This window comes from Panthera onca, chromosome E3 (genome assembly GCF_046562875.1).
Source record: "Panthera onca isolate mPanOnc1 chromosome E3, mPanOnc1 haplotype 2, whole genome shotgun sequence".
Lineage (NCBI taxonomy): Eukaryota > Metazoa > Chordata > Mammalia > Carnivora > Felidae > Panthera > Panthera onca.
Window position 1 is genome coordinate 7,614,361 of NC_138354.1, and position 23,080 is coordinate 7,637,440.

Below are 23,080 nucleotides of genomic sequence, written 5' to 3' on the forward strand. Positions count from 1 at the left end.
ACACCCAGTGAGTCACTCTCCTTTACAATACCTTATATTAATTCTCTGCATAGAACTTATCACTAACTGATGAAGAATTTCAGTTTGTTGTCTGCCTCCCCCTCCTAGCAGGTAAGCTCCATGAGGATAGGAATTTTAATGGGTTGGTTTACTGCTGGACTTCCACTGTCTAGCACAATGACTGAAATCTATATTAGACACTCACTACGTGTTTGTCAAATACTATTCCACGGATAGTGTGCTGGTAAAAGCAGGGTTTCTAAAGTCAGACGACTCAGATCAGAATCCTGGCTGGGCCATGCAACAGTTGTGTGACCTACGGCAAGTTGTATAATGAAATCTCTGTAAAATGAGATTTCCTATGGCATAAGGTAGGAGTGAATGAAATGGCACTTATAAAACAAGCGCTCTCTCTCCTTCTCCCTCCCTCCCTCCGAGAACTCCCTTCTTTTCCTCCTCCCCTCGGCCCCTCATACGCCATTCCTGGTCCCTTATATGCCACTTCATTCTGCTTTTCATACCTCTCTGCACAGTCTAGCGGAGGCGATGCCTTTGAAATTTGGCGGGAATTAACGTCATCAGCCGGGAGGACCAGGGCTGCGCACGCGCGAGACACCGACTCTTTCTCGCGCGCTAACTTTGCCGCCGCGGTAGCCAATCAGAGTTAACGTCAGAGCCAGCGTTCCGAGGACTCACCAATCGAATCTGGGAGGCGGGCCGCCGTGGAGGCAGTGGCGAGAGGGGGCGGGGACGGGGAGAGGGCACGCACGGTTCTAGGGGCAGAGTCTCTGAGGACCAATGGGAAAGGCCTGAGGGTGAAGGCGGTGGGGCGTGGCGTTGGCGGCTCCCGCAACCCAAGGCCGTCCAATGTCGGGCCAATCAGAGTGAGGAGGTGGGGGGAGAACAACCAATCAGCGTGCAGAATAGGCAAGGCAAGGGGTTGAGGAGTCTCGCGCGGACGTCGCCGGCTCCGTAGTTTCTGTCAGGGGAGCCAAGCGTGCGGAGGAGGCTGAGGAGGCGGGAAGGCGGCTGTGGTTGAAGGGACGATTGCTGATTTGCGGGGAGGAGGTCCGAGGGTGCAGGCAACCATGGTGATGGCGGCGAAGAAGGGTCCAGGCCCGGGTGGCGGGGTCAGCGGGGGAAAGGCGGAAGCGGAGGCGGCCTCGGAGGTGTGGTGTCGCCGGGTGCGGGAACTGGGCGGCTGCAGCCAGGCCGGGAACCGCCACTGCTTCGAGTGCGCCCAGCGCGGGGTCACCTACGTGGATATCACCGTGGGCAGCTTCGTCTGCACCACCTGCTCAGGCCTCCTGTGAGTGGACTGGCGCGGAGGGTGGGGAGGGGGCAGGACCGGGAAGGGACAGCGGAGAGTCGGCGTTGGGGACAGCGGGGATCTGGGGCGAAGGGACAGGGCCAGAGCTGAGGTAGTGGCGGCGGGGAGGCCTGGAGATGCGCCTGATGTGCTGCGAGGGTCCCCCGCTGCAGAGGTGTCATGGGGAAGGGAAATTGGCAGGGGAGACAAGACACGATTGGAGTCGCGTTGCAGGAGAAAGGAAGGACACCGAAGAAGAAGGGAGAAACTCCCTAAGGGAGGAGAGGCGAACCGAAAGTGGGGAGAGTTGAAGGGAAGGTGGTTAGATATTTAAAGGGCCAGAGAATGACACCCACCTTTCAAGGGAACTTTGGGGGGGGGGGTGGCAAGTAGGAAAGAAGTAGAGTGAACTGGGCCCTAGATAAAGCGTACTTTTCTATTAGCTTGTGCCCATCCTGGAGTGTGAGATGGAAAAACCAATTTAAAATAGATAAGTTAGCTCAGTTGACAGCATAGACATAGTGACTAGGTAAGGAACCATGTTCCAGTGTTCAGGTGCAGGCCCTAATGTCGCAGGGTTTTGGGATGCTACCCAAAGGTAGATTTCTTACAAATTTTAAGAGATGGGAGCTGCTGGGTTGCCCTGTTAGAGAGCTTAATTTTTCCAGAGGTTTGGGTATCTGGATGAGCCATCCTTAAGTGTAATAGTTTACACCTTTAAGCTTCTTGTTGCCATGGCTTGATCCTGGTAGTAGCATCTGGCATCTTTGTAGATTTGGGGGAGTTTTGTTGTATAATCTGCAGTGCTACACTTGGCACTGGCACTCGATTTGGTCATGCCTGAGCTAATTTAGAGCCACAGTTCTAGGCCAGAATTCTGCTTATAGAGTAGGGTTCTTTTTCCCCTTAGGGAATTATTTGGTTAGATGCCTGGTTAGCATTCGATACCAATGCTGTATCTCTCTTTTTCCGTGAGTTTATTAAGGGATTTATTTGGACTTGTTTAGTATTGTTTTAATGCATTGGTTTGTTTGGTCGGTTGGTTTCAGATTTAACAAGGGGTGCTTTCCTTGTTTCTTATACCATTAGGAGCCAAGGAGCGGGCAGTATTGTTCTTACATGACAGATGGGAGAACAGAAGCAAAGAGAGGTTTAGTAATTTATCCAATGCCATATGGGGGTTGCTGTTCTCAGCATTTCTTGTTGGATATTAGTTATGATCATGACAGACCAGAAATGAAGATCCAGGTCTCCTAAGATACAGTGTACGATTGTTTCTGTTTCGTTTTTACCTCCTTTGCCAAACTTCTATGTTCTGATCAACCTCACTTGTGTGTTATAACTTTGGTCTTAGTGAACGTCATTATGGCTCTTGGGACAATGATTAGAACGCAAACAGGAATGTGTCAAAAGATAGAGACTTAAGTGAAGCAAAAGGATAGACTTGAGTCTGGGACGAATAGTCTGAGGAGAGAAGGAGCAACGTTTAGGAATGTTTATAGCAGAAAGAGAAAGAACAGATTCTTGAAGATCCTGTTATGAAAAGGAAAATCTGATTATAGAGTCTGGAAGCAGGGGGATAAAATTGATGGTATATCAGAGTCTAGGTCCTGGGAAGAAACTGTTTGGAAATAGTGTTAATTCATTCCCACAGCTAGCTTCGCAGCATAAAAGATAAATCACTGACTAAATGGGAGGGCTGACACCATTATCATTATTTCATAGATCTTGGTTTCAAGTCTCCCATAGATGACATTTCACTTCTATAATGAGTATTCCCTCAATCAGGACAGAAGGAGGGTCAAGGGATCTGGCACACATTAAAAACCTGATTTTCTTTTGCTGGAACGGTTCTCTTTAAATATCAGTGCACAAATTGCAAAATTTTACTACTTTTCCCCTGTGCTCATTATTGTTGGTTTTTAGTGGAGGATCAAGAGGCTGGGCCAATAAATGAGGCTGAACTGAAGGCATGTCAAGATTATAAGGAGAGAGATATCAGAAGAAACTTCTTCAAGAAAGCTGTAGTTTCCCTGGCTGTGACTGTCTGCCAGGGTTCTGATGGTGCTTCTCATTTGCTGATTGGAGTTCTAATTAGCATGAACTAAGTAGGGCAAGGCATAGAAACCTTATAAAAGGGTCTTCACAAAGTGTTACGTGTGCCCTCTGATGGACCTTGGGAGGGGCTGGGTGCTGGCAGGTGAGCCGGAAATAGAATGAGTGAGGGACGCTTACTGCTGCTGGCTGCAGAGTGAATAGGGGACACACACAGTTCAGCAGGCAGCGGAGGGGCATGGCTCCCCAGTGACACATATACCAGTTAACATCTTAAATCCACATGGTTGCCCACAGATTAGGATGTTGTGGTACTGGGAAGTGAAAAATGTGGAGGTGGCACATTCATTCAGTCAGTCTGGCAACACATTTATTGAGTGCCTGTTAAGACCCGGACACAGTTTTAGGCACTGGAGATACGGCAGTGCACAAAATTGACAAAGTACAATCTTCATGTAGCTTACATCATAGTGGAGACTGTGGACTCAAAATCAATCATTAAATATATATTTGCAGGTAGTAATGAGTGCTGTGAAGTAGCATGGGCTGGAGAGTGATGGGAGCTCGTGTTGAGCTATGATGATGAAAAGAGTATATTCTTTGTTAAAAATGACGAGGGTATTGGGGGCAGGGAATTCAAATACCACACTTAGAACCACAGCCAGAGAAAGGAGACAGGGAGACTGGCTTTATTTTGAAAGGCAGCTTTCTGCTGAGTATGTTACAAATATTCCACCTCTTAGAGCAATGGAATATTCTGAGGGCAGTGTGCACAATCACCCGAGTTCCCAGCTGGCTACACGTGCTGAGGTAGCAAAGTTGACTGTTCCAGCCAAAGTTGAATTTCCCAGGATCTGGAGAAATTTTCGATTTTAATACTGGTGGGTGGGTATGCCTATGGCTTCATTGCTACATGTGTGAGCTCTTTCTCGTTTTCTTTTTTAATGAGAACTATTTTCTCAGCTCTAGCAGAAAACTACAGCGTTGGTGTGAGGGACTGAGAGAGAAGCTGCTAGTTTTTGCTGTTTCTAAATTTATGTACATGCTGCCACAATTGTAGGTCCCAAATTTGACCTAGTTTTATTCATTTGGTTTTCATCCAATGCCTAGTTTCCTTAACCTAGATATAGATTTCATGTCCCCAACATACACATACACTTGTTTGTTTAGTTGTGTCTAACTCTCCTACTAGAGAAAGATGCTAGATTGCTGCTAAAAAGTGCTTTTTCCAAAGCAGTGCCTTAAATGTGTTTTCTTGTTCCGGTTTGACTGGATGCCTCGATGGATAAAGCGCTTTTCTTTAGAAAGAAAATAGATCTTGAGTCCTGAAATGTCTTTTGACATCAGGGATGGGCACTACCTTTGACACCCAATTTTTTCAACAAAATATGTGGCACACTTCCCCAACCGGGCTGTTTGGGTCCATTCTTTTTAATCCATTGACCTTCTGACCTCGGTAATAGATACTTGTCTCCTCTACTTCTGCACAACTTTATTCCAGTAATGGGATTAATTCAGGATTCAGGTGGACAAAGCTCTAGGCTGGGTGCCAGGAGATGTGTTTGACAGCTCTTTACTTGTGACAAGTTCCTAACCTCCTTGTGCCTTAGTTTCCCCATCTGGCTTGCTAGTAGTGATTCCTAGTTGAAGCAGGTTTTTTTAATGTTTATTCATTTATTTTGAGAGAGAGAGAGAGCACGAGTGGGGAGGGGCAGAGAGAGAGAGAGGGAGAGAGAGAATCCCAAGCTGTCTCCATGCTGTCAGCGCAGAGCCCAACGTGGGGCTCAAACTCACGAACTGTGAGACGATGGCCTGAGCCACAATCGAGAGCTGGACACTTAACCAACAGAACCACCCAGGTGCCCTCCTAGTTGAAGTACTTTTATCTCCATGGAAGAAAAGGCGTAGTGCGGTGTTAAATAATTCAGTACTTTTCCATCCATCTGGGTTAGAGAGGTAGATGTGTTCCTTGCCCCTGTGTTAGTCCCATCCCTTCACCCCTCCCACCTCACCTTCCATCCAAAGACATAAGAAGAAGAGGGAACAATGTAAAAGGATTGAGAATAGGCCTGAAGAAGAAAGCAGGGGATTCTGTGTGCTCTACACGAGTGGACAGCTGTTTATCATTGTCACTAAGGAAGAACTACAGGAAATGGCTTGAGGCAGGGATTTTAGATTAGGAAGAAGTTTCCTAAAATTAGTGAAATTGAGCCTGGAGGAGGGAAATAGGGGAGCCTTCCTATTAGGGACTAGTAAGAATCTCTAATAGGGACTCTTTTGGGTGATGTTTGGGTCCAAGAACTGCAGTGGTTTCACTGAACCCTGCTCAGAGGCAGAGGACTGGAATCCCAGCAGCAAGAAACCCCCTCTGGGGTGTTTGAATTTGAACATGAAATATTCAGAAGTCAGGAGTTCCCAAGTCCAAATCTGGTACAAATGAAAGAACTTGGGTGCTGGGTGGAACTGTTTTTTTCCATTGTTGACCTGACAGAACCTTCTTATCTGAGCAGCTGAGCAGGTTCAAGACTTTCATGAAGCAAGACAGAAGTAAAATATGGGCCATTGTGAGGGTGATGCTCACAGAAAAACAAAAGGTGTGGTATTTGTAGAAACAGTAGTATGCTTGATAGAATCAAAGGGAAGGGAGAGAGAGGCAAGGAAAAAGAATTGGGCGGGCTTTCAGGTCCTTGCAAGTCACTTCACTGCCAGTAATTCAGAGCACTTCAAATGCTGGTCAGGTGCCCTGTGAAAGAGAAACTGAAGTTAAAGAAGGCGTCATGACAGGGCTGAGGCTTAAGTCCTAGTAATGTACTTGCTCTCAGTTGGAAAAACATGCCCTATTCTGGGCAAATAAGTTTATCTCTATGTTTCCCCAGCACCTCCTGGTTAGAAATAACAGAACGGATTTGCTGCGATAACCGAAGGGCAGTGCCTCCTTCCAGCTCTCACTTCTTTTGGGGAGAACCTGAGAGTCATGCTGGGGAGACCGGGTGCAAGTTGGAGAGCTGGGTCTGTTTGATTCCAGGCCAGTGACTCAGATATGGCCCACTGCATGACCCTGCTATGACCCCAGGGAGACCCAGTACCCCTAGACCATTCGATTGCAGCTACTGGGAGGAGAGGGGCTCTTGTTTCTAAATTGCTTCTGTCAGCCAGCGATGGCCTCTCTCTGATTCAGAAACAAATGCTCTGACTCATAGGCCATGTAACTAGGTCCTCTTTCTTCCTGGGCTGCAGAGTGTTGCGTTATAGAGAATTTTCCCTGCCCCCAAACTGTGGCTCTAGTTATACATAATCCAGTCTACAGACATCAAGGTCAGAGCAGTGCTTTTTGTACTGTGCTATGGAAACATCCTGTTCCTTCAGATTCATTTGGCCCAAAGCACCTAAATCACTTATTTTCTCTGCTTTCCCTTCATCCTATCTTCTACCCCCCCAGCGACACCCCCCCCCCCAAAAAAAAACCCTCCAGTCCAAGCTCAGCCATAGGAAGTTCTGTTGTTCTAATCATCCCCTCTAGACTGATGAGTGAGTCAAGTCCCTCCCCTTCCCCCTACAAGGAAGCACACCTCCCTGTTTACACTTTGCTAACAGTTCCTGGTTGTCCTTTCAGGAAATGTCAATGACCTTTTTGTGATAGTCTTAGAATCTGTTTTTCTAGAGTAAACATAATATATTTTACTTTTCCCATGACCATTTCTCTTCCTTCCCCCACTGCTGCATCCTGGTGCCACATTCTCCCTGATCAGGCTGTGTGTGCCTGAATGGCACCCAACTGTGTTGAGACGTATCTTTGTCCAGGCTCCTTGGGGCCTTGTAAGCAAGGTCCTGGTGATCAAGGATTAGGTCCTATATGATATATATGATATATATGATATATAGTGATAAACAACTGTCTATTGTATCTCCCAAAGTGCTTACCATAATGCCTTGTATCTTGGCAAAGCAAATATTTGTTAGTGGGAGGTGGGGCTGGGATCATAAGGATGGAGAGATCCACTCTAGCTAGACCTCAGAGCAGTCTGGCATTCTGAGAGGGAAGGCCTAGCTAGGGATTAAGGTTAGCAAGGGTAAGGGAAAGGATATAAAAGGCTGTCTGGACTCAAAACAAGGCCATTATAAGAGAGGCTTTGGGAGAGAAAACTGGAATATCTCTGAAATGTGATTAGAAGAGAATCTTCAGGGCAGATCAAGTTTAAGAGCTGTTGTTTGACGTGTAGTTACAAAGCCTTGCTTTTGGATTTCACTGCTCTAATCTTTCCTTGGGGCATCAGTCCTCTTTGATACTGTCTTTTAAAGGAGTATTTTGAGACCCTTTACTTAAAAGCCTAGCAGCAGAATTGCTGAAACTGCCTTCGATTGTAGCCTTCAGTGTCCTGTCCTTTGTTAGAATCCCATAATCAGTAATTTATCATACAAAGGGGCTGCACCCTTCACTGTTCACTCTGTACTGTGTCACCTCTCCCCTGTTCCCGCCCCACTGCCATCGCGTACACTAACACGTGTACTGCCATTCTTCTAGACTTGGCAAGGACGCATTTAATCTGTGTGTGCACGCATAAGCATGAACTGTGTGTGCATAAGGATAAGCATCTCCCCACTTTTCTCTAGGATTTCCATTTGGTAAATTGAGTTATCTCTTACTTCCCTCTTTGCTTTCCTGATGGCATCAACCAGGACCCTATGCTAGAGTTACTTTTGTTTTCCCATCTTGATTTGCCGATTTTTCCCAGGAGACCAAAAGTCTGAAGAGACCTCATCAGCTGAGACTGTCTTTCCTGCATGTGCCTGGGCTCTTTCACATCGTGGTCCTAGGGTCTGATTTATTTGTTTTGGCTTAGCTCGTTTTGTTTTCATCTGATGAGTGCCGTTGGTCTAGACCAGAGTAAAACTTAAGGGAAAGGGGAACCTGGCTTAGCGCCAAGTTTCCCTTGTTAGAACACTCCAGAGGGCAGCTGAGTGGGGGCAAGGAAGCCTTCTTGTCTACTGCAATCTCCACAGGGCTTCCGTGGGCAGAACTAGACTTTTCAGAGAGTTAACAGAACACACAGAGCTAAACACAAAAGCATCACTACAGGATATATGTTCCTGACTCATGCCAATCTCCTATCTCATGGTTGAACCTGACTTCCTCCTGCTTCATTAAAAGATCTAGGGGGCGCCTGGTGGCTCAACCAGTTAAGTGCCTGACTTCCGCTCAGGTCATGATCTCACAGTTCACAAGTTTGAGCCCGGAGCCCCATGCCCCGCATTGGGCTCTGCACTGGCAGCTCAGAGCCTGGAGCCTGCTTCAGATTCTGTGGCTCCCTCTCTCTCTGCACCCCCCCCCCCCTTTCATTCTCTGTCTCTCAAAAATAAATGAAGGCATTAAAAAAATTTAAAAAAGAAAGAAAGATCAATCGATCGATCTAGAACCCAGAGTCTGGACTATTTCTTTTCCCAGAGATCTCTTCCTGAAAGAGAGGGACCCTGTTCATCTCTACCAACACACTTTCTGTCTAGACAAAGAGGAGGGGCAGCCAGGTCTAAAACAGTGGTAAAACAGGAAATGGGAAGTGGGCACATCTCAGAGTTCCCAGAAGTACCCCCAGCCTGCAGGTTGAACACAGAACCTTGTCAAAGTAGAGAAGGCTTCTGGATGGACAGACTCTGCCTTACTCTCCAGAATGAGTGGGATCACAACACATTCTGGACTCTGTCGTCCCTGTCTCTGATTAAAAACCTCCCAAACGTTCTTGCTTCCCATCTTTCCTTGAATTAGGAACTAGCTTCAGTCGGGAAATTCTACCTGAGCTTAATTTATGTGTTGTTTTATCCTTTCTCCCTCCCCCTCCTCCCATAAACAGACCTGCAGGCTAACTGCATTGTACTTCTCTTTCTGTTTCTCTCCCACAGGAGAGGCCTGAACCCCCCTCACCGAGTCAAGTCCATCTCCATGACAACTTTCACTGAGCCTGAAGTAATATTCCTGCAATCCCGTGGAAATGAGGTGAGCTACCACTGACGGAACAGTTACTGGTGTAGTTGCCCCATTGGCCGGGGTGAACTTTGCGTCCAGATTATAGAAAAACCCTACAGCCTTCTTTTTTGGCCAAGTTTCTTTTATTTTTTAGCCTAAAATGTGTCTTACCTTACGTATATTTATATATTCATGTAGTCTTAGTTATACAAATTGTGATTTGTCTAGGCCCTTGTTAGAGGAATTAGGGAAAGGAGCAAAATCTGTGTAGGGGGTGACCCCTGGGTACTCACAAGGAAAACTGTCCCTTGACATTTAGAGCTCCACACTGATGAGCATTCAGAGTTGCCTGGGCCAGCCCCTCTGAGTAAGATCTCCTAGAGCCAGCTCTCCTGACCTGAGCCTCAGCACCCTGGGTTTAAGTTCATGTCATGTACTTGAAAGTGAGTTAAACCCCTTCCCCAGCTAAATCTGCTGGTCGGAAGATGCTGTCTTTGGTGTTAACAGTACTCCTAGCTTGCGGGTGTTTGGTTTACTTGGGGTGCAAACAAGGGAAGGCCTCTGGAGGGTGTTCTGGAAGCCACAGCTCTGAAAGTTATCCCTGACCCCACCCCCATCCAGATTTAGTGCCCCATAATTCTCAGGGCCCTCTATTTTCTTTTATAAGATGTGTCATACTATGTAATGATAAATCTATTTCTATTTATCTAAGGCAGGACCTCCCCATTAGATGGTCAACTCTGTGAGGACAGGGATCATGTCTGCTTTGTAGGTATACCCAGATCCTCACCCTGTGTCCGTGCTCAATAAATATGTATTGATGAATACATTGGAAGTGGTATCATTCCCATTTCATGCTTTCTGCCTCAACTCCTCTGTCACCTGACTCCGTTCCTTTAGGTATGCAGGAAGATTTGGCTGGGTCTTTTTGATGCTCGGACGTCATTAATACCAGACTCCAGGGATCCTCAGAAGGTGAAGGAGTTTCTCCAGGAAAAATATGAGAAGAAGAGATGGTAAGGAGGAGGAAAGAGATTGCTATATAGAGACACATGTCCAAGACATTCTTCGTTTGACAGGCTAATTTCCAGACTTGAATTGGGGCTTCTCTCGAGAGGCCAGACTTGGGTTGAGTGTGTTCCACCCAGATTCAGTTAGGGCCCAATTCTGACTTCAAAGAAATAAAGCTACCTAAAAAGACAGCTTGTTACCGGTCACTAACCTTGAAGATTTGATGCTCCTCTTTTGGGGAGACATTAGACTGCTTAGAGGGGGTGCTGGACCTGAGGGGGTGTGGGTCAGATTTATAGCTCAGCTGGGGCCATAGATGCAGAGAGGCGGCTGGAAGCATGTCCGAGAGTTTTGTGCTTTTACCCCATCGTTTCATCCATGATTTATCTGTGTGTTCTGTTTTCCTGGTGACGAAAAAAGCGTCTCTCTTCTCCCTTGCCTTTTCTCTCCCCAGGTGGCCCTTCCTATTGTCTGATCTCAGTCCTGTGTGCATGTTGGGGGGTAACTATAGGGTGGAGAAGAGAACACAGACAGCAAGGGGATTGTTGTGGACATAACAGCATTTTGGAGTCCCTCCTGGGGTGTCCTCTGGCTATAGAACATACTTCCAAAGTAAAAGACCACATGCATTGGAGTGGAGGGGATTTTATCAGAAGTAGCAGGAGCTGGCAGGATAGATTGTGAGCACTTAGAAGATGAGGTGGCAGAAACTTTTCTGTGGGACTAAGGAGGAGAACCTGCAGAAACACCTAGGAAATAAAAAGGAAGTTGGAAAATAGGATTGCCTGTCCAGCGGCGTTATTGAGGGGTTATCACTTGAAACCCAGATGGTTTGATGTCAGAAAGAGAAAGGAGAGAGGAGAGAAAAACAGGCACAAGTCAGAAAAGAATGAGCACCTGATGGTAAAGAAGACTCTCAAGATGGGCAAAATGTGCTGAGTTACAAAATTCAGTTCAAAAAAGAGAATTAGTGGGAAAAGGAAAAGGGACTTGGACTTCTGTCACCTGTGCTTCCCGGGTGCCTAAGCTGAGCATGGCCCATGATGTCACCTGACTATTCTTTCTCAAAGGTATGTCCCCCCAGACCAAGTCAAGGGGCCCGCTTATACCAAAGGCAGTGCCTCCACCCCCATCCAGGGCTCCGTCCCAGAAGGGAAGCCCCTGCGGACTCTTCTAGGGGATCCCGTGCCATCTCTCTCTGCTGCTGCCTCCACCTCTAGCCAGGTAACTCTCAAATCTTCCCTCCGAGACTGGTTGGGGTTTTGGGAAACAGGGCTATTGGTTTCCTTAATCCAATCCCCTGGACATAGCAGACAGCAGTATAGGAGATGTGAGTTGGCTCTCAGCCCTGCCGTTACCCATGTCTTAGACTCCCCTTGGACTCCTATGTTTTGGAAGAAAGAACCCAACAGGAAGTGATATTTAGGGAAGTCAGAGTAACAGCTTCAAACCTGACCATTGCTCCAGGGAAACACAGAAGGGGCCGGGACACTGCCTGAGCACCTGGGAAAGATGAGGCAGTAACAGGTCCAGGGGGACCATTGGCCACATCCCTGTATATCTCAGACTTGCCTTCACTGACAGGCTCTAAAATGTATGGCTCTGGGAACTGGTATACTGAGAAGACAGAGGAGTTAGACATGTGAGGGGCTAAGGCAGCTTCTGCCCAGGAAAGTCTCTCAGTTGAGGGCAGTTTCTCCCTCTCTTCTCTCTCCACTTGCCTATCTGGGGGCAGCCTAGGGAGTCATGCGGGGGCCGGGTCATGTCTGGTCCAAGTGCTCTATGTCATGCCTTCTCCTCTCAAGTCTGTCAGTCAGTCTCAGCCTCGGACGTCCCAGCCCCGGAGCTCCCAGCCACCTGCCCACTCCTCAGTCAAGAAAGCCAGTACTGACCTGCTGGCTGACATAGGTGGAGACCCCTTTGCTGCTCCCCAGGTGGCACCAGCTTTTGCTGCATTCCCAGCCTTTGGGGGTAAGTGGGATTTGGGACAAGAACATTCTTGCAATATATGTACACAGGACACGAGGAATTCACGCCCTTGCGGTGACCAGATTTCACCTGGTTCTAGCTCACTTCACACAAATGAATGTGATGGGAATTGTGGAGCCTCAAGACCGGGAGGGTTGGGGCCAAATGAGTATGGCTGGGATTATGTTTGCAAGTTTGACCAGAAAACGTTACAGTTGGGGACTCCTAGCACTTCCTTTTAGAGCACTGGAAATAGCCTTTTTATTACTTTCTTTCTCTGTTAAAATGGGGGCTGAGGGATTATCTTGTTTTCCATTTCCCCTGCCCTCTTCCCAAAGATCAGCAGTAGCCAACAGAGTGTTGAATAAAGCGGTGTCTAGTTTCCATTTTTCCTTTCAAGCTCCTTCCCCCACCAGAACTAATTTTTTTTTCACATGATTAAGCCCGAATGAGGCCTTGACAAAAATGTTAGTGCCTCATGGAGTAAGGATAAAAGATGGGGGGGAGTGAACCTGGAGACCTTTGAGATCCCCTCTGCTCAGCCCCTGCCATCTCTCCCTGAAGAGGACCCTGTAGAAAGGCAGATGGCCCATCAGTGGCCTTTGGCCTTTGGAATTAGTGTATATTATATCGATTATATGTACATTTTATATACGCAGCCTTTATATACCCTCCACCTGTAGGCCAGACACCTTCCCACGGAGGCTTTGCCAACTTTGATGCCTTTGGCAGTAGCCCTGCCTCTTCTGCATTTGGAAGCATTCCTCCAGCTGGCCAAGGCCCGTTCCAGGCCCAGCCAACACCCACAGGTAAACTTTGCCTTGCTCTCTCCAGATCCCCTTCTCTCTTCCAACTGCATTCAGTTTTCCACATCCATGTATCGCCCTTCATTCACATCTGCACCAACCTAGAGAACTAGGCAAAGGAGACAGAGGATGAAGAGGAGAAGCCCCGGGAAAGGAAGAGAGGGGTCTAATGAGATTCTTGCCAGGAAGAAGGGCGCTTCTCCATTTTGTCATGTAAGGAAAGCAGCTGAATTGCAGCAGGAGTCATGCAGGGTGTGTATAGGAGTCGTGCAGGGTGTGCATAGGAGGTCAGAACCAGGAAGCTCGGGAGTCCCCAGTCCTCAAAAAGTCAAGAGTGGATGTGACCTTTCCTGTAGCATGCTCTGAAGGCTCATGTTGTACACTGCCCAAAAGGTAAGGGCTGGGTCAAAGTGCAAGCTGGTCTCCAGAAATTCACCCATCCCTGTTAAAGCAGAAGCCTGTAAACTGTGTTGTGTTGTTTAGCAGTTGAAAGAGACCCTAAAGGCAGCTGCCCTAAAGCATCTGGTTCCTCCCTAAGTCCCCAGACATTAAGTCTTCATAGCCTTGGGGCTGGCCCATTACCTTTGCACATCCTGGACACAGGGGAGGGCAGCCAGAGTGCTGTAAAGACTCAATATCTAGGGAAAGCCAGTGACTGATGCTCTCTCTTTCTCCCTTCCCCCACCTACCCACCCTTCCCCCTTCTCTACCCTCACTGCCAGCCAGTCGGATGCTAACTGGAAGTTACAGCTTTGGTGAGTTATTCTTCCCACCCCACAGCCCACCCAAGGTAGAAGCCTATCTCAGGTCCTCTGGAGCCGAGAGCTTTGAGGTCTGGAAGGACCCCTTCAAATTTAGCCATTTTACAGATGAAGCAGTTCAGTAATTTCCCTGCTGTGCAGCCCACAGCGTGGCAGAGCTCGGCCCAGAGCCCAGATTTTTCGACTCTCACTCTGCCCACATCCTTCCCACTATGCCACCACAAATTGTCTGGTTGCTTTTGTTATTTTATTTTATTTTATTTTATTTTATTTTATTTTATTTATTTTATTTTTTGAATGGGACAAGGAGAGACATTTTATATTGATAAAAGTTAAAATTCACAAAGACATTCTCACATTACGAACTTAAAGTACCTGACCAGGGTAGCCTTGAAAGTAATAAAGCAAAAACCGCTAGACACAGTGAAAATATAATAAAGCAACAGAGAGGGGGCCTACAGCAGACTCACAAGATTTTAGTAGATAAAGTAGATAGACAAATAAGAAAGTAGGCCATTTGAGTAACACTTGAACAAGTTTGACCTAATAAATATAAGTAGAACTTTGTAATCAAAAGATAGAATTTCCAAACACAGAATCATTTTATACTTTGACCATGGACTAGGAGACACCACATAAATTTCTTTTTTTATTTTTATTTTTTTTGAGAGAGAGAGAAAGCACGAGAAGGGGAGGGGCAGAGAGAGGAGAGAGAGAGAATCCCAAGCAGGCTCTGTGCCATCAACACTAAGCCTGATGCGGGGCTCGAACTTATGAACTGTGAGATCATGACCTGAGCTGAAACCAAGGGTTGGGCGTTTAACCGACTGAGCCACCCAGGCGCCCCAACACCACATAAATTTCTAACAAATAGAAATTGCATAGGTCACATTCTATACGATAAAAGGTGTCCTAAAACATATCCTGTAACAATGCTTCATGTCCTTTAAGGCATGAAACAAGGAAAAGATAATTACAATATGGAAAACAGACAAAAAGCTAACAACTATCATGTGTTTTTTAAAACTCCTATCAATAAGGAAGAATAGGATAACGAGCAAGGGAAACAAACAGAAAAAACCCGGGGGCATGAAAATGTTCCCAGCCTGACTAATCAGAAAAAATGCAAATCAGGGTAAGATAATAATTTTGCACATTATATCCACAAAAATTTTAAAGATTGATAACGGTGGGTACCATGTGGGAATATTGGCCCTTTAATCTGCTCTCAGTAAGAATGTAAGTTGGTACAAGAATATTCAGAGTAACAAGAGGGAAGTGTTCCTGGGAATGAGAGCTCAAAAGGAAACAGCCTGTACAAGGTGGTTATAAAATTGGTCCGTTCAGAAATGCATTCCTGTCACAGTCAGTTGCTTTAAAAAGAGAGCTTAAAGGGTCGCCTTTAAAAAAGGAAAGAAAGAAGGTGTCGGCGTCTTAGTCCCCTCCCTGGCTGCACCTGAGATGAACTTTTGTCCAGTGTCTGGTCATCTCAAAAAACAGACGGTCTGCAGCCAGCCAGAGCCAACCAGCCTCTCCGAGGCTCCTGCCCTTGCTAAGAGCATCCCCACATCATCTCCATGAGGAAGGCAAGATCTCCATTTTGCAACTGAGGAAACCGGCTCAAATTGGCCCGTGACTTGGCCAGAACCGAATGGCTGATGGGTGGCAGATCCCATTCACCGTGATCACACCATGATCACGAGGATGGTTCTGTGAATGTGATATAAAGAACTATGGGGTATGAAGTAGGGAGAATTGGGTGAGTGGTGGGTGTCTTTTCTGACAAGCCTGGTTGTATTTTTATATTTCTGAGGGGGAGTATGGAGAAGGGAGGTTTCTAAAACTGCAGTTGCCCCTGAAACTGCTGGAAGGCATGTATACCAATCCAGCTGCAAGGAGTGAGGCTCTGGAGGTGTAGAAGAAGCAAACCAGAGCTCAGGTATTCCTAAGTCAGCCTCCTTTCTGAGAATGGGCCGAAAGTGCAGCATCGTGGCCGCCTGAGCAAGGGCCGGCTCTGCCCTCTAGTGTCCGCAAGGAGGCACAGCTCGGCCTCGGGACAGAAGGACAGCGCCTCCTTCAGCCTGGGAGCTCCCTGGCAGGAAGGCCCCAGAGCAGGACTGAAGAGTGTGACCTAAGTGCTCACTCAGAAATTCCACGTACCCTGAGTCATTGCCAGGGAAAGGCCCAGGCGGCCCTAAGAATCAGAAGATTCAACCCTAGCCTGCTGGCCTCCCAGCCTTCCTGACGGTCAGTGGAGTGCAGAGGACTGACACCAAGTGTTCTCAGTGGCGTGATAGCCTAGCACTCGTTCCTGTAGAAAGCCCAGGGGTTGAAGAAGAGAGTGGCCGAGGCGAGCACTGGCACTCAGGAAGCAGCCCATCCTTGGAACCTCGCAGCCGGCAGACCCTGGGCACCTGCCTTCCCTGCTGAACTCTGCTTCTCTGATCAGACCCGGAGATGCCCAGCACAGGGAAGGTCCCCTTCACAAAGGGCTTTGGGAAAATACAGCCTTACCCTTTAGGGAAGGAGGAGCATGATAGCTCTGGGGGGCTCAGAAAAAAGCCCCAAACTTAGGAGAAACCAGGCTGAAGCTTGAGGGGGGCAGGGACAACACAGATTTGAGAATCAGCCTGACTTTGCCGTTCCTCCCTTGCCTTATGACTTTATCTTTTCCTTTCCCTCTCATCTCTGGGGGGAAAAAGTTTCTCCCCTTGTGAAGGTTACCCTTGCGTCCTTCCCTATCTCTACTGAGTTTTTGCCATCAGCTTTCTTATCTGAATCTCATCTCTGCTCTTTCCACTCTGCCACCATATTTCCCTTTCCGCACAAATATGCACCAAGTTGCCCAACCTACAAATGTTTCTGCAGCCTCATCCAGGCTCGGCTCCTGTCTCCCCTGCTCTCCACAGCTATGTCTCTGCGAAGAGGAGCCTGTAGCCTTCACTTACCCATTTTTTTATTGTCCTATTTTCTCTTTCTCTCTCTTTTTTTACACACCTTATGATATAATATGCATATTGTTCTGCACCTTTATTTATTTTTTTAACTGAACAGTACTGTTAGATTCTCTTTTTTATCAGTACACGTTTCTTTATGGCAGCACAATAGTCCTGCTTATGTATATACCATAATTTATTTTAATTAGTCCCATTTTGGTGAATATTTAGGATGAATGATGACTGTTTAGTCTTTTGCTATTAAACAGTGCTGCAGTTAATAACCCCGCATGTGTCATGTTTTGCACATTTGCAACTTCTCTATCTGTAAGAAAATCCCTGGCAATGGAATTGGTCTAGTGGGGAACACAGCTGATACAGAAGTAAACAAAAATATGTCACTGCAGAGATATCAAGTGCTGTGAAGGCAAAGAATGAGGTGTTATGAGAGGAAAACCAGGCTGTAATTCAGACTGAGGTCAGGGAAGGCCTGTCTGGTTCCTTTAAGCCGGAAGAGTGAGCGGGACCACGGGTGGGGCCTTTGTTTAAGGCAGACGCAGAGCATGTGGGAAGGCTGGAGCTGAGAGTAGGGCGGAGGGAGGGGGGGCTCTTGTTCACTTGTATTTACGATCTGAACCAGCCATCACGTTTCCTTTGAGACTTTGTCTTGTTTCTGTTGACCCTGGAAATAGTTTCTTATATCAGAGGCTATGATAATACGTCACATCTGTATTATGCTTTGCAGACTTCAGAACACTTTCACTCACCGCAGGGGGTCTTCACAGCCACCCTATGAGAAGGCGAGAAAAAATGGGCTCAGGAAAATAAGATGGTTTGCAGTAAGGTCACAGCAGTAGCAGGGGGTAGGGCCCCAACTAGACTCCGTTTCTCCTCACTCTGCCCATCACACAGTCATTCAGCAAACAATTCCTGAGCACTGTCACGTGGCAGACACCATGCAAAGTTTGTTTCCTTCGGTACTAGTCTTCCAGCACTCAGAAAAAGCAAGCCTTTTCCATCTGCAGCCTCATTTTACCATCACAGCAGCCCAGAGTGGTTAACAGGATCCCATCATACAGCCGAGACAGGCACACAAATAAAGAGGCTTTCTCCAAATGACAGGGCCCCAGGCCTCTTCCCAAGAGATGAGATTGCTCAGGATTTCTTGGACTTGCTCCTCAGGCTGTTTTGTAAGCCTCCCACGTGATGCTTTTTCTTTTTAGATGTGATGACCAGAGAGGGCAGGGGAACTTCTAGTCAGCCCTGCTCAGTGAACCCCAGCCCTGATCGAAGCTCCTGGCCTAGGGTGGCCTCCCGAGAGGAGGCGGCTCTGGTGGGAGTCCTCGATGATGGCTGGAGATCTGTGTTCGGCACTGGTCTCCACATTCCAGGAGCCAGCAGTTCCGAGTGTCTGGGCCTTTCTGCCCTTCACAGCTCCTCCCCCATCCCCTCTACCTGCCCCTTCATTCCTGTGATTGATCCATAAATGGAAATGCTGGTTTGAGGAAAGGACAGACTTGTCCACATCTTGAGGAAAAAAATGGGAACCTTAAGTCAAACTGGAGCAGCAGGGACAATGACCTGACACACACAAGAGCCGTTTTCTCTCAGCAGTGGCGGCTTTGACCGCCAGGGAGATTGAGAAAGCCTGAGTAGCATGTGGCCTAGAATTCTCAGTGGGACTCAGGGCCCTCTGAACCAGATGATCCAGGGGGAAATGGCTCAGAGAACCCAACCCCTCATGCCATCACTCTGCTGCTTACCCCCTGCTCCCCCACTTCTGTCTCGTCTGACCCTTCCATCCTGCCTCACCGAGCACTCCCTGTTCTATTTCCTGTGATTGCCCAGGGAGCAGCCACGTGACTCCATTTGGTGCCTCTCCTCTGGCACCTGCCAGTCAGCCCAACAGCCTCGCAGATATGGGCAGCCTCCTGGGGCCCGGAGTGCCAGCTGGAGGTGTCCCTAGCAGGTAGGTCCAGACCTCACAGAGTCTTAGGGAGAGCCTCGCTTTTCCCAGCCTGCTTTGCTCCTCCCGTTGGGCAGGACAGGGTTTGCCATCTCCCGGTCCCTTGCCCAGCTTCTGTCCTTGGTCCTGGGTGCCCTGCATGCTGACTTGTCTCCCCATGTCACAGCATCTTCGGGGTGGCCGGCCAGGTCCCCACGCTCCAGTCGGCCACAGCTGGTGGAAGCAGCGGCACAGGGCTTGCCTTTGGAGGTGAGTCTTGCCTGAGGGGACCCAGAAAAGGGATCCAAGGCCGAGAGGAAACAGGGAGGAGGGTGGAGAGAGAGCACACCAGATTTAGATGAGTGCTGTCATCTCAGTAGTAACCAAATGAGAAGAGTGACCCTCTCTTTCTCCCACCTCTACCCCATGTCACCCTGAGCAGCCTCCACCAACCCTTTCACAGCGCCTGCTGCTCACCCCCAGCTGCCTCCCACCAACCCGTTCCAGCCCGATGGCCTGGCCGCAGGTAAGCCCCAGGACTGTGCTGGCCCTGGCTCTCCTGGGCTTGGATTCCTCTCTCCCTTCTCTCTCTCTCTCTCTGTCTCTGTCTCTCTGTCTCTGTCTGTCTGTCTGTCTCTCTCTCACACACACACACACACACACACGCACCCCACTGTCGGGAGGAGTGGAGCAGCCTCACTAGGCAGCTGTGGTAGTCCTGAAAGTCCCCCTCTTGCCCTTCACCAGGCCAGACCCGGTGTAATTTCCAGGCCACCTAGTGGGCAAAGAGCGGAAGCACCCAAGTCCCAGAATATATTTCAGAAAACAGAATCCTCCCTACCTGAGCTAGTTCTGAAGGTTTAATGACGGATGTGGCAGCCACTCTCCTTTCCTGCCCCTGGGCAGTGTCCCGCCAGGCCCCCAGCCTCTCTCCCTCCTGTGTCCCACCTGCAACCTTGCCCCTGGTCCCGGCTCCTGTCAGCTAGTGGATCCCGCATTCCTCCCCAGCCTCAGCTTTTCTCTCTTCCAAGGCCTGCTCGCCCCACCACCTGCCTTTTTGTTGTTGTCATAGCTGTTCTCAAAATCCTTGAGGCCAGGAAGACAGACTGATAACGGCTAGCAAGCTGACCCACTGCTGAGTGCTTTACACCCGTTATTTGCTTTCCACAGCAGCCCTAGGAGAGAGGAGGACTCCAGTTTTATAGTTGAGAGAACTGAGGCACACAGAGGGCTAATCATTTGCTTTAGTTGATGCAGTTTGACAGGTAGCAGAAAGCTGCCCCTGGTTCTGTGCCCCACCCGTGCCCTCCATGCCACAATCTGTGGGTACAGGAAGAAGGCAGGTTTTGCCAGGTTGCATGGAAGTGGAAGGTTTCAGTCAGAGTACTTCTGCGGGGTACCTCTGGCTAAGGAATAACTATATCCCATGGCCCCAATTCGGAGAGATTTAGGAAGAACTGTTCTCCAGCCTGCCTTCCAGAACTTCGCATGAACTTCATGTCCCTCGTTCCACAGGGCCCAGCTTTGGGATGAGCAGTGCTGGGCCTGGCTTCCCCCAGACAGTGCCACCCACCAGGGCCTTTGTCAGCTCCTTCCCACCACCGCTGTTCCCCCCACAGACCTCGATGACTCAGCAACAGAATGGTAAGGGATTCAGACCATACCCTCCTCTCTTGCCCCCATTCCCCACCCCCAGGGGTGGGGTTGGGGGGGGGTGGCAATGAATATTAGGGATATTTGGGAGCTAGACATCTGAGCTAGTTCCCTTTTGGACCGTTAGGGGGACCCGAGAAGCCACAGACCTTCCTGTGTCCTCTGACTGCTCTGTACCCTTATTCCCTGACTTTAGAAAGGCCCAGTCTTTTTTTTTTTTTTTTTTAATGTTTATTTTTGAGAGAGAGAGAGAGGGGGGGGGGGGCACAGGCAGGGGAGAGGCAGAGAGAGAGGGAGAGAGAGAGAATCCTAAGCAGGATCCTCACTGTCAGTGTAAAACCCAGCGCGGGGCTTGAACCCATGAACTATGAGATCACGACACAAGCCGAAGTTGCATGCTCAACCAACTGAGCCACCCAGGTGCCCCTAGAAAGGCCCAGTTCTGCTGCCACTGTGTGATGTAAAGGTGCCCACCCAGCAGGGAGGCCGGATGCGCCTGGTCAGCACCAATGTGAGGGGCAGGGTTTATGGCAGCCTAGTTTTTACTCTTGCTTCCCAGGCTCTTCCTTCAGTGACTTAGGATCAGCCAAACTGGGGCAGAGGCAACTCAGCCAGCCATCTGGGACATCCACCAACCCCTTCATGGTGAGTGCCAGCACGGCCTCAGTGTAGAGTATGGCCTCTCTCTGAGGGCCGGGGACAGAATCCTTCTGGAACAGAGCAGTGTGGGATAGAAACCCTGCCTTGGCCAGGCAGGAGAGTGGGTTAGTCAGTGGGCTCACACCCCCTCACGTCCAACTCGCCTCCACTCACTGACTTGCCCACAACCCTCACCACAGTAATTCTGGGGAGAAAGGAATCCTGGGCTGCATCTTTTCTGTGGCCTCCGGCTCTTCTCCCCTAATCCTCTAATTTGTGGTTGTTGTTTCTTTCCAGACTGGATCCTCATCAAGCCCGTTTGCCTCCAAACCTCCAACCACCAACCCATTTTTGTAGCACTGTGTCCTGGGGGGGGGCCTCCTCCCTGCCCTCTGGGGCCCCTTTACTCCCAGGAGCTCTGGTGACCATTTGCCTGTGGCATTTTTGTGGGTCTGAGACCAGAACGGGCCTTGTTTTGTAGGGAAGGGGTCTTAGGGATGGTGGAAGTGCTAATGCTTTGCTTGGGGCTTGCAGATAAAAGGGCAGCTGCCCATCAGGTGCCCCCAGGGCTTCCTCCCATCCTCCCTCCAGCCCCAACCCAGGCAGGAGGCCCAAGAAGAGAGAAGTCAGGGCTTGGCCTAGAGGAGCGATGGCGTTTGATTTCTCAAATTATTAATTATGATAACAATAATCCTCCTGTCTTGCCCTCAGCATACATAGTGGTCCCTTCACTCCCAACCCCGTGGGCGAAGGAAGCTGTGGGCACAGACTGACCAACATACCCCTATGGGAGCAAGCCTTCCCCCGTGTCCACAACATCCGTGCTGGTCTCCTTGTGGACAGAAGCACAGTGGGAAAAGTAGGGTCAAGGTGGAGATGATGTGTGGTGTTGACCTGGGATGGTGATCAGACAGGCTGAGAAAGCTGTGGGCGGGGGTGGAGGTGGGTGGGGGGCAGCTCAACCTCTTCTCCCCACCCCCACGGAGCAAGGAGGCCCTCCATGTTTTTGCTTTCCTGGCTCCCTTCCTCATCCTGGTATTCAGGATAAATAGTTTTACCTACATACTTAGACATGCCCGATTCCTGTCAAGCACTTTAGTTAGCTGTGGTGTCATGTTTGGATACCAGTGTTTTATATTTATACATAGAGAATTTTCTAATATAGTCTATTATACACACACAGACACACACACACACACACACACACACACACACACACACACCGCCATTCTGCTCCCAGACAGCTCTTTTACATGGGGAATGGAATGAATCCCCATCTGTGCCTCGACCAGCAGAGCCGGAGCTCCAGAGGGTGGTGGGGAGGGTAGTCACAAGTCCTGACCACCCCAGAGCCTGGGCTTTTCCAGGGAAAGGTTTTGTGCAATTGGCTGGGTTTTTTCCTTTGTTTTTCCCATGTGCCTCCCCCACCCCACCACAAAATTCTCTGCACCAAAGCTGTTGCAGGCAATGTTGGAAAAGAACTGCATTTGAAAGAAAAAGGAAATGGCTCTAGCTGTCTTGCTTTGGGTCAGTTTGAGGGGCCCCAACGTGGCTGCTGTTGGCCAGGGACTAGAATTCCTTTCTGGACATGGCTGGAGTCCCCGTGTGCAGTGGGAGCTAGGTGGCTGCAGGGAGGGGGTGATGGGGGTGGGGGGGGTGCCAGTGGACAGAGGAGGAAGTGCCAGCATGGAGACAGTCTCATCCGAGTAGACCCGATAGACCAGTGGACTACTGCCAGGTCGGTGCATCCTCAGCCCCTCTCCAGACTGTTTTCACCTGAGGATGTTATGTCAACAGCCATGGTGTCTCTGCTGTTTGTGTGGTGACAAGGTAGCCAGCGTGGGTTAAACACCTCATGTGGCAGAGGAGAGGCCCAGCACTCAGCCTTGCTGTCAAGAGAGGTTCCTCCCTTTTCCACATTGCACAGGGACTCTGGCCCTGCAGCTGTTCATTCTTGGGATTCACTGGATCTTTCTACCCAATGTCCTTTAACAGCAGAACAGCAAGGAGAGATGGAGACTGTGTTATCACTTTATTT

General features: G+C 48.9%; 1 protein-coding gene across 3 annotated transcripts; it reads left to right on the top strand.

Moving 5' to 3' along the window:
- The first annotated feature begins 918 nt into the window (after window positions 1-918).
- On the top strand, window positions 919-22,589 carry AGFG2 (ArfGAP with FG repeats 2). Of its 3 annotated transcripts, none has more exons than XM_078439730.2 (13): window positions 919-1,309; window positions 9,260-9,353; window positions 10,224-10,339; window positions 11,405-11,558; window positions 12,140-12,305; window positions 12,986-13,111; window positions 13,831-13,863; window positions 18,654-18,774; window positions 18,938-19,020; window positions 19,214-19,276; window positions 20,266-20,394; window positions 20,963-21,048; window positions 21,340-22,589. In XM_078439730.2, exons 1-13 carry the CDS (start codon window positions 1,089-1,091, stop codon window positions 21,397-21,399), a joined length of 1,452 nt encoding a protein of 483 aa, XP_078295856.1. In that variant the 5' UTR covers window positions 919-1,088; the 3' UTR covers window positions 21,400-22,589. The 3 variants fall into 3 exon arrangements, with proteins under 3 accessions (XP_078295856.1, XP_078295858.1, XP_078295857.1); XM_078439732.2 differs by having other exon boundaries at window positions 920-1,309; window positions 19,193-19,276; window positions 21,340-22,586; XM_078439731.2 differs by lacking the exon at window positions 13,831-13,863 and having other exon boundaries at window positions 920-1,309; window positions 19,193-19,276; window positions 21,340-22,586.
- Window positions 22,590-23,080: the final 491 nt, after the last annotated feature.

Bases quoted from the DNA above. Each gene is read 5' to 3' on its own strand.
- AGFG2 (XM_078439732.2), top strand. From the start codon at position 1,089: ATGGTGATGGCGGCGAAGAAGGGTCCAGGCCCGGGTGGCGGGGTCAGC. The intron at 9,354-10,223 runs GTGAGCTACCAC...CCGTTCCTTTAG, and splicing joins TGCAATCCCGTGGAAATGAG to GTATGCAGGAAGATTTGGCT. The intron at 21,049-21,339 runs GTGAGTGCCAGC...GTTTCTTTCCAG, and splicing joins CATCCACCAACCCCTTCATG to ACTGGATCCTCATCAAGCCC.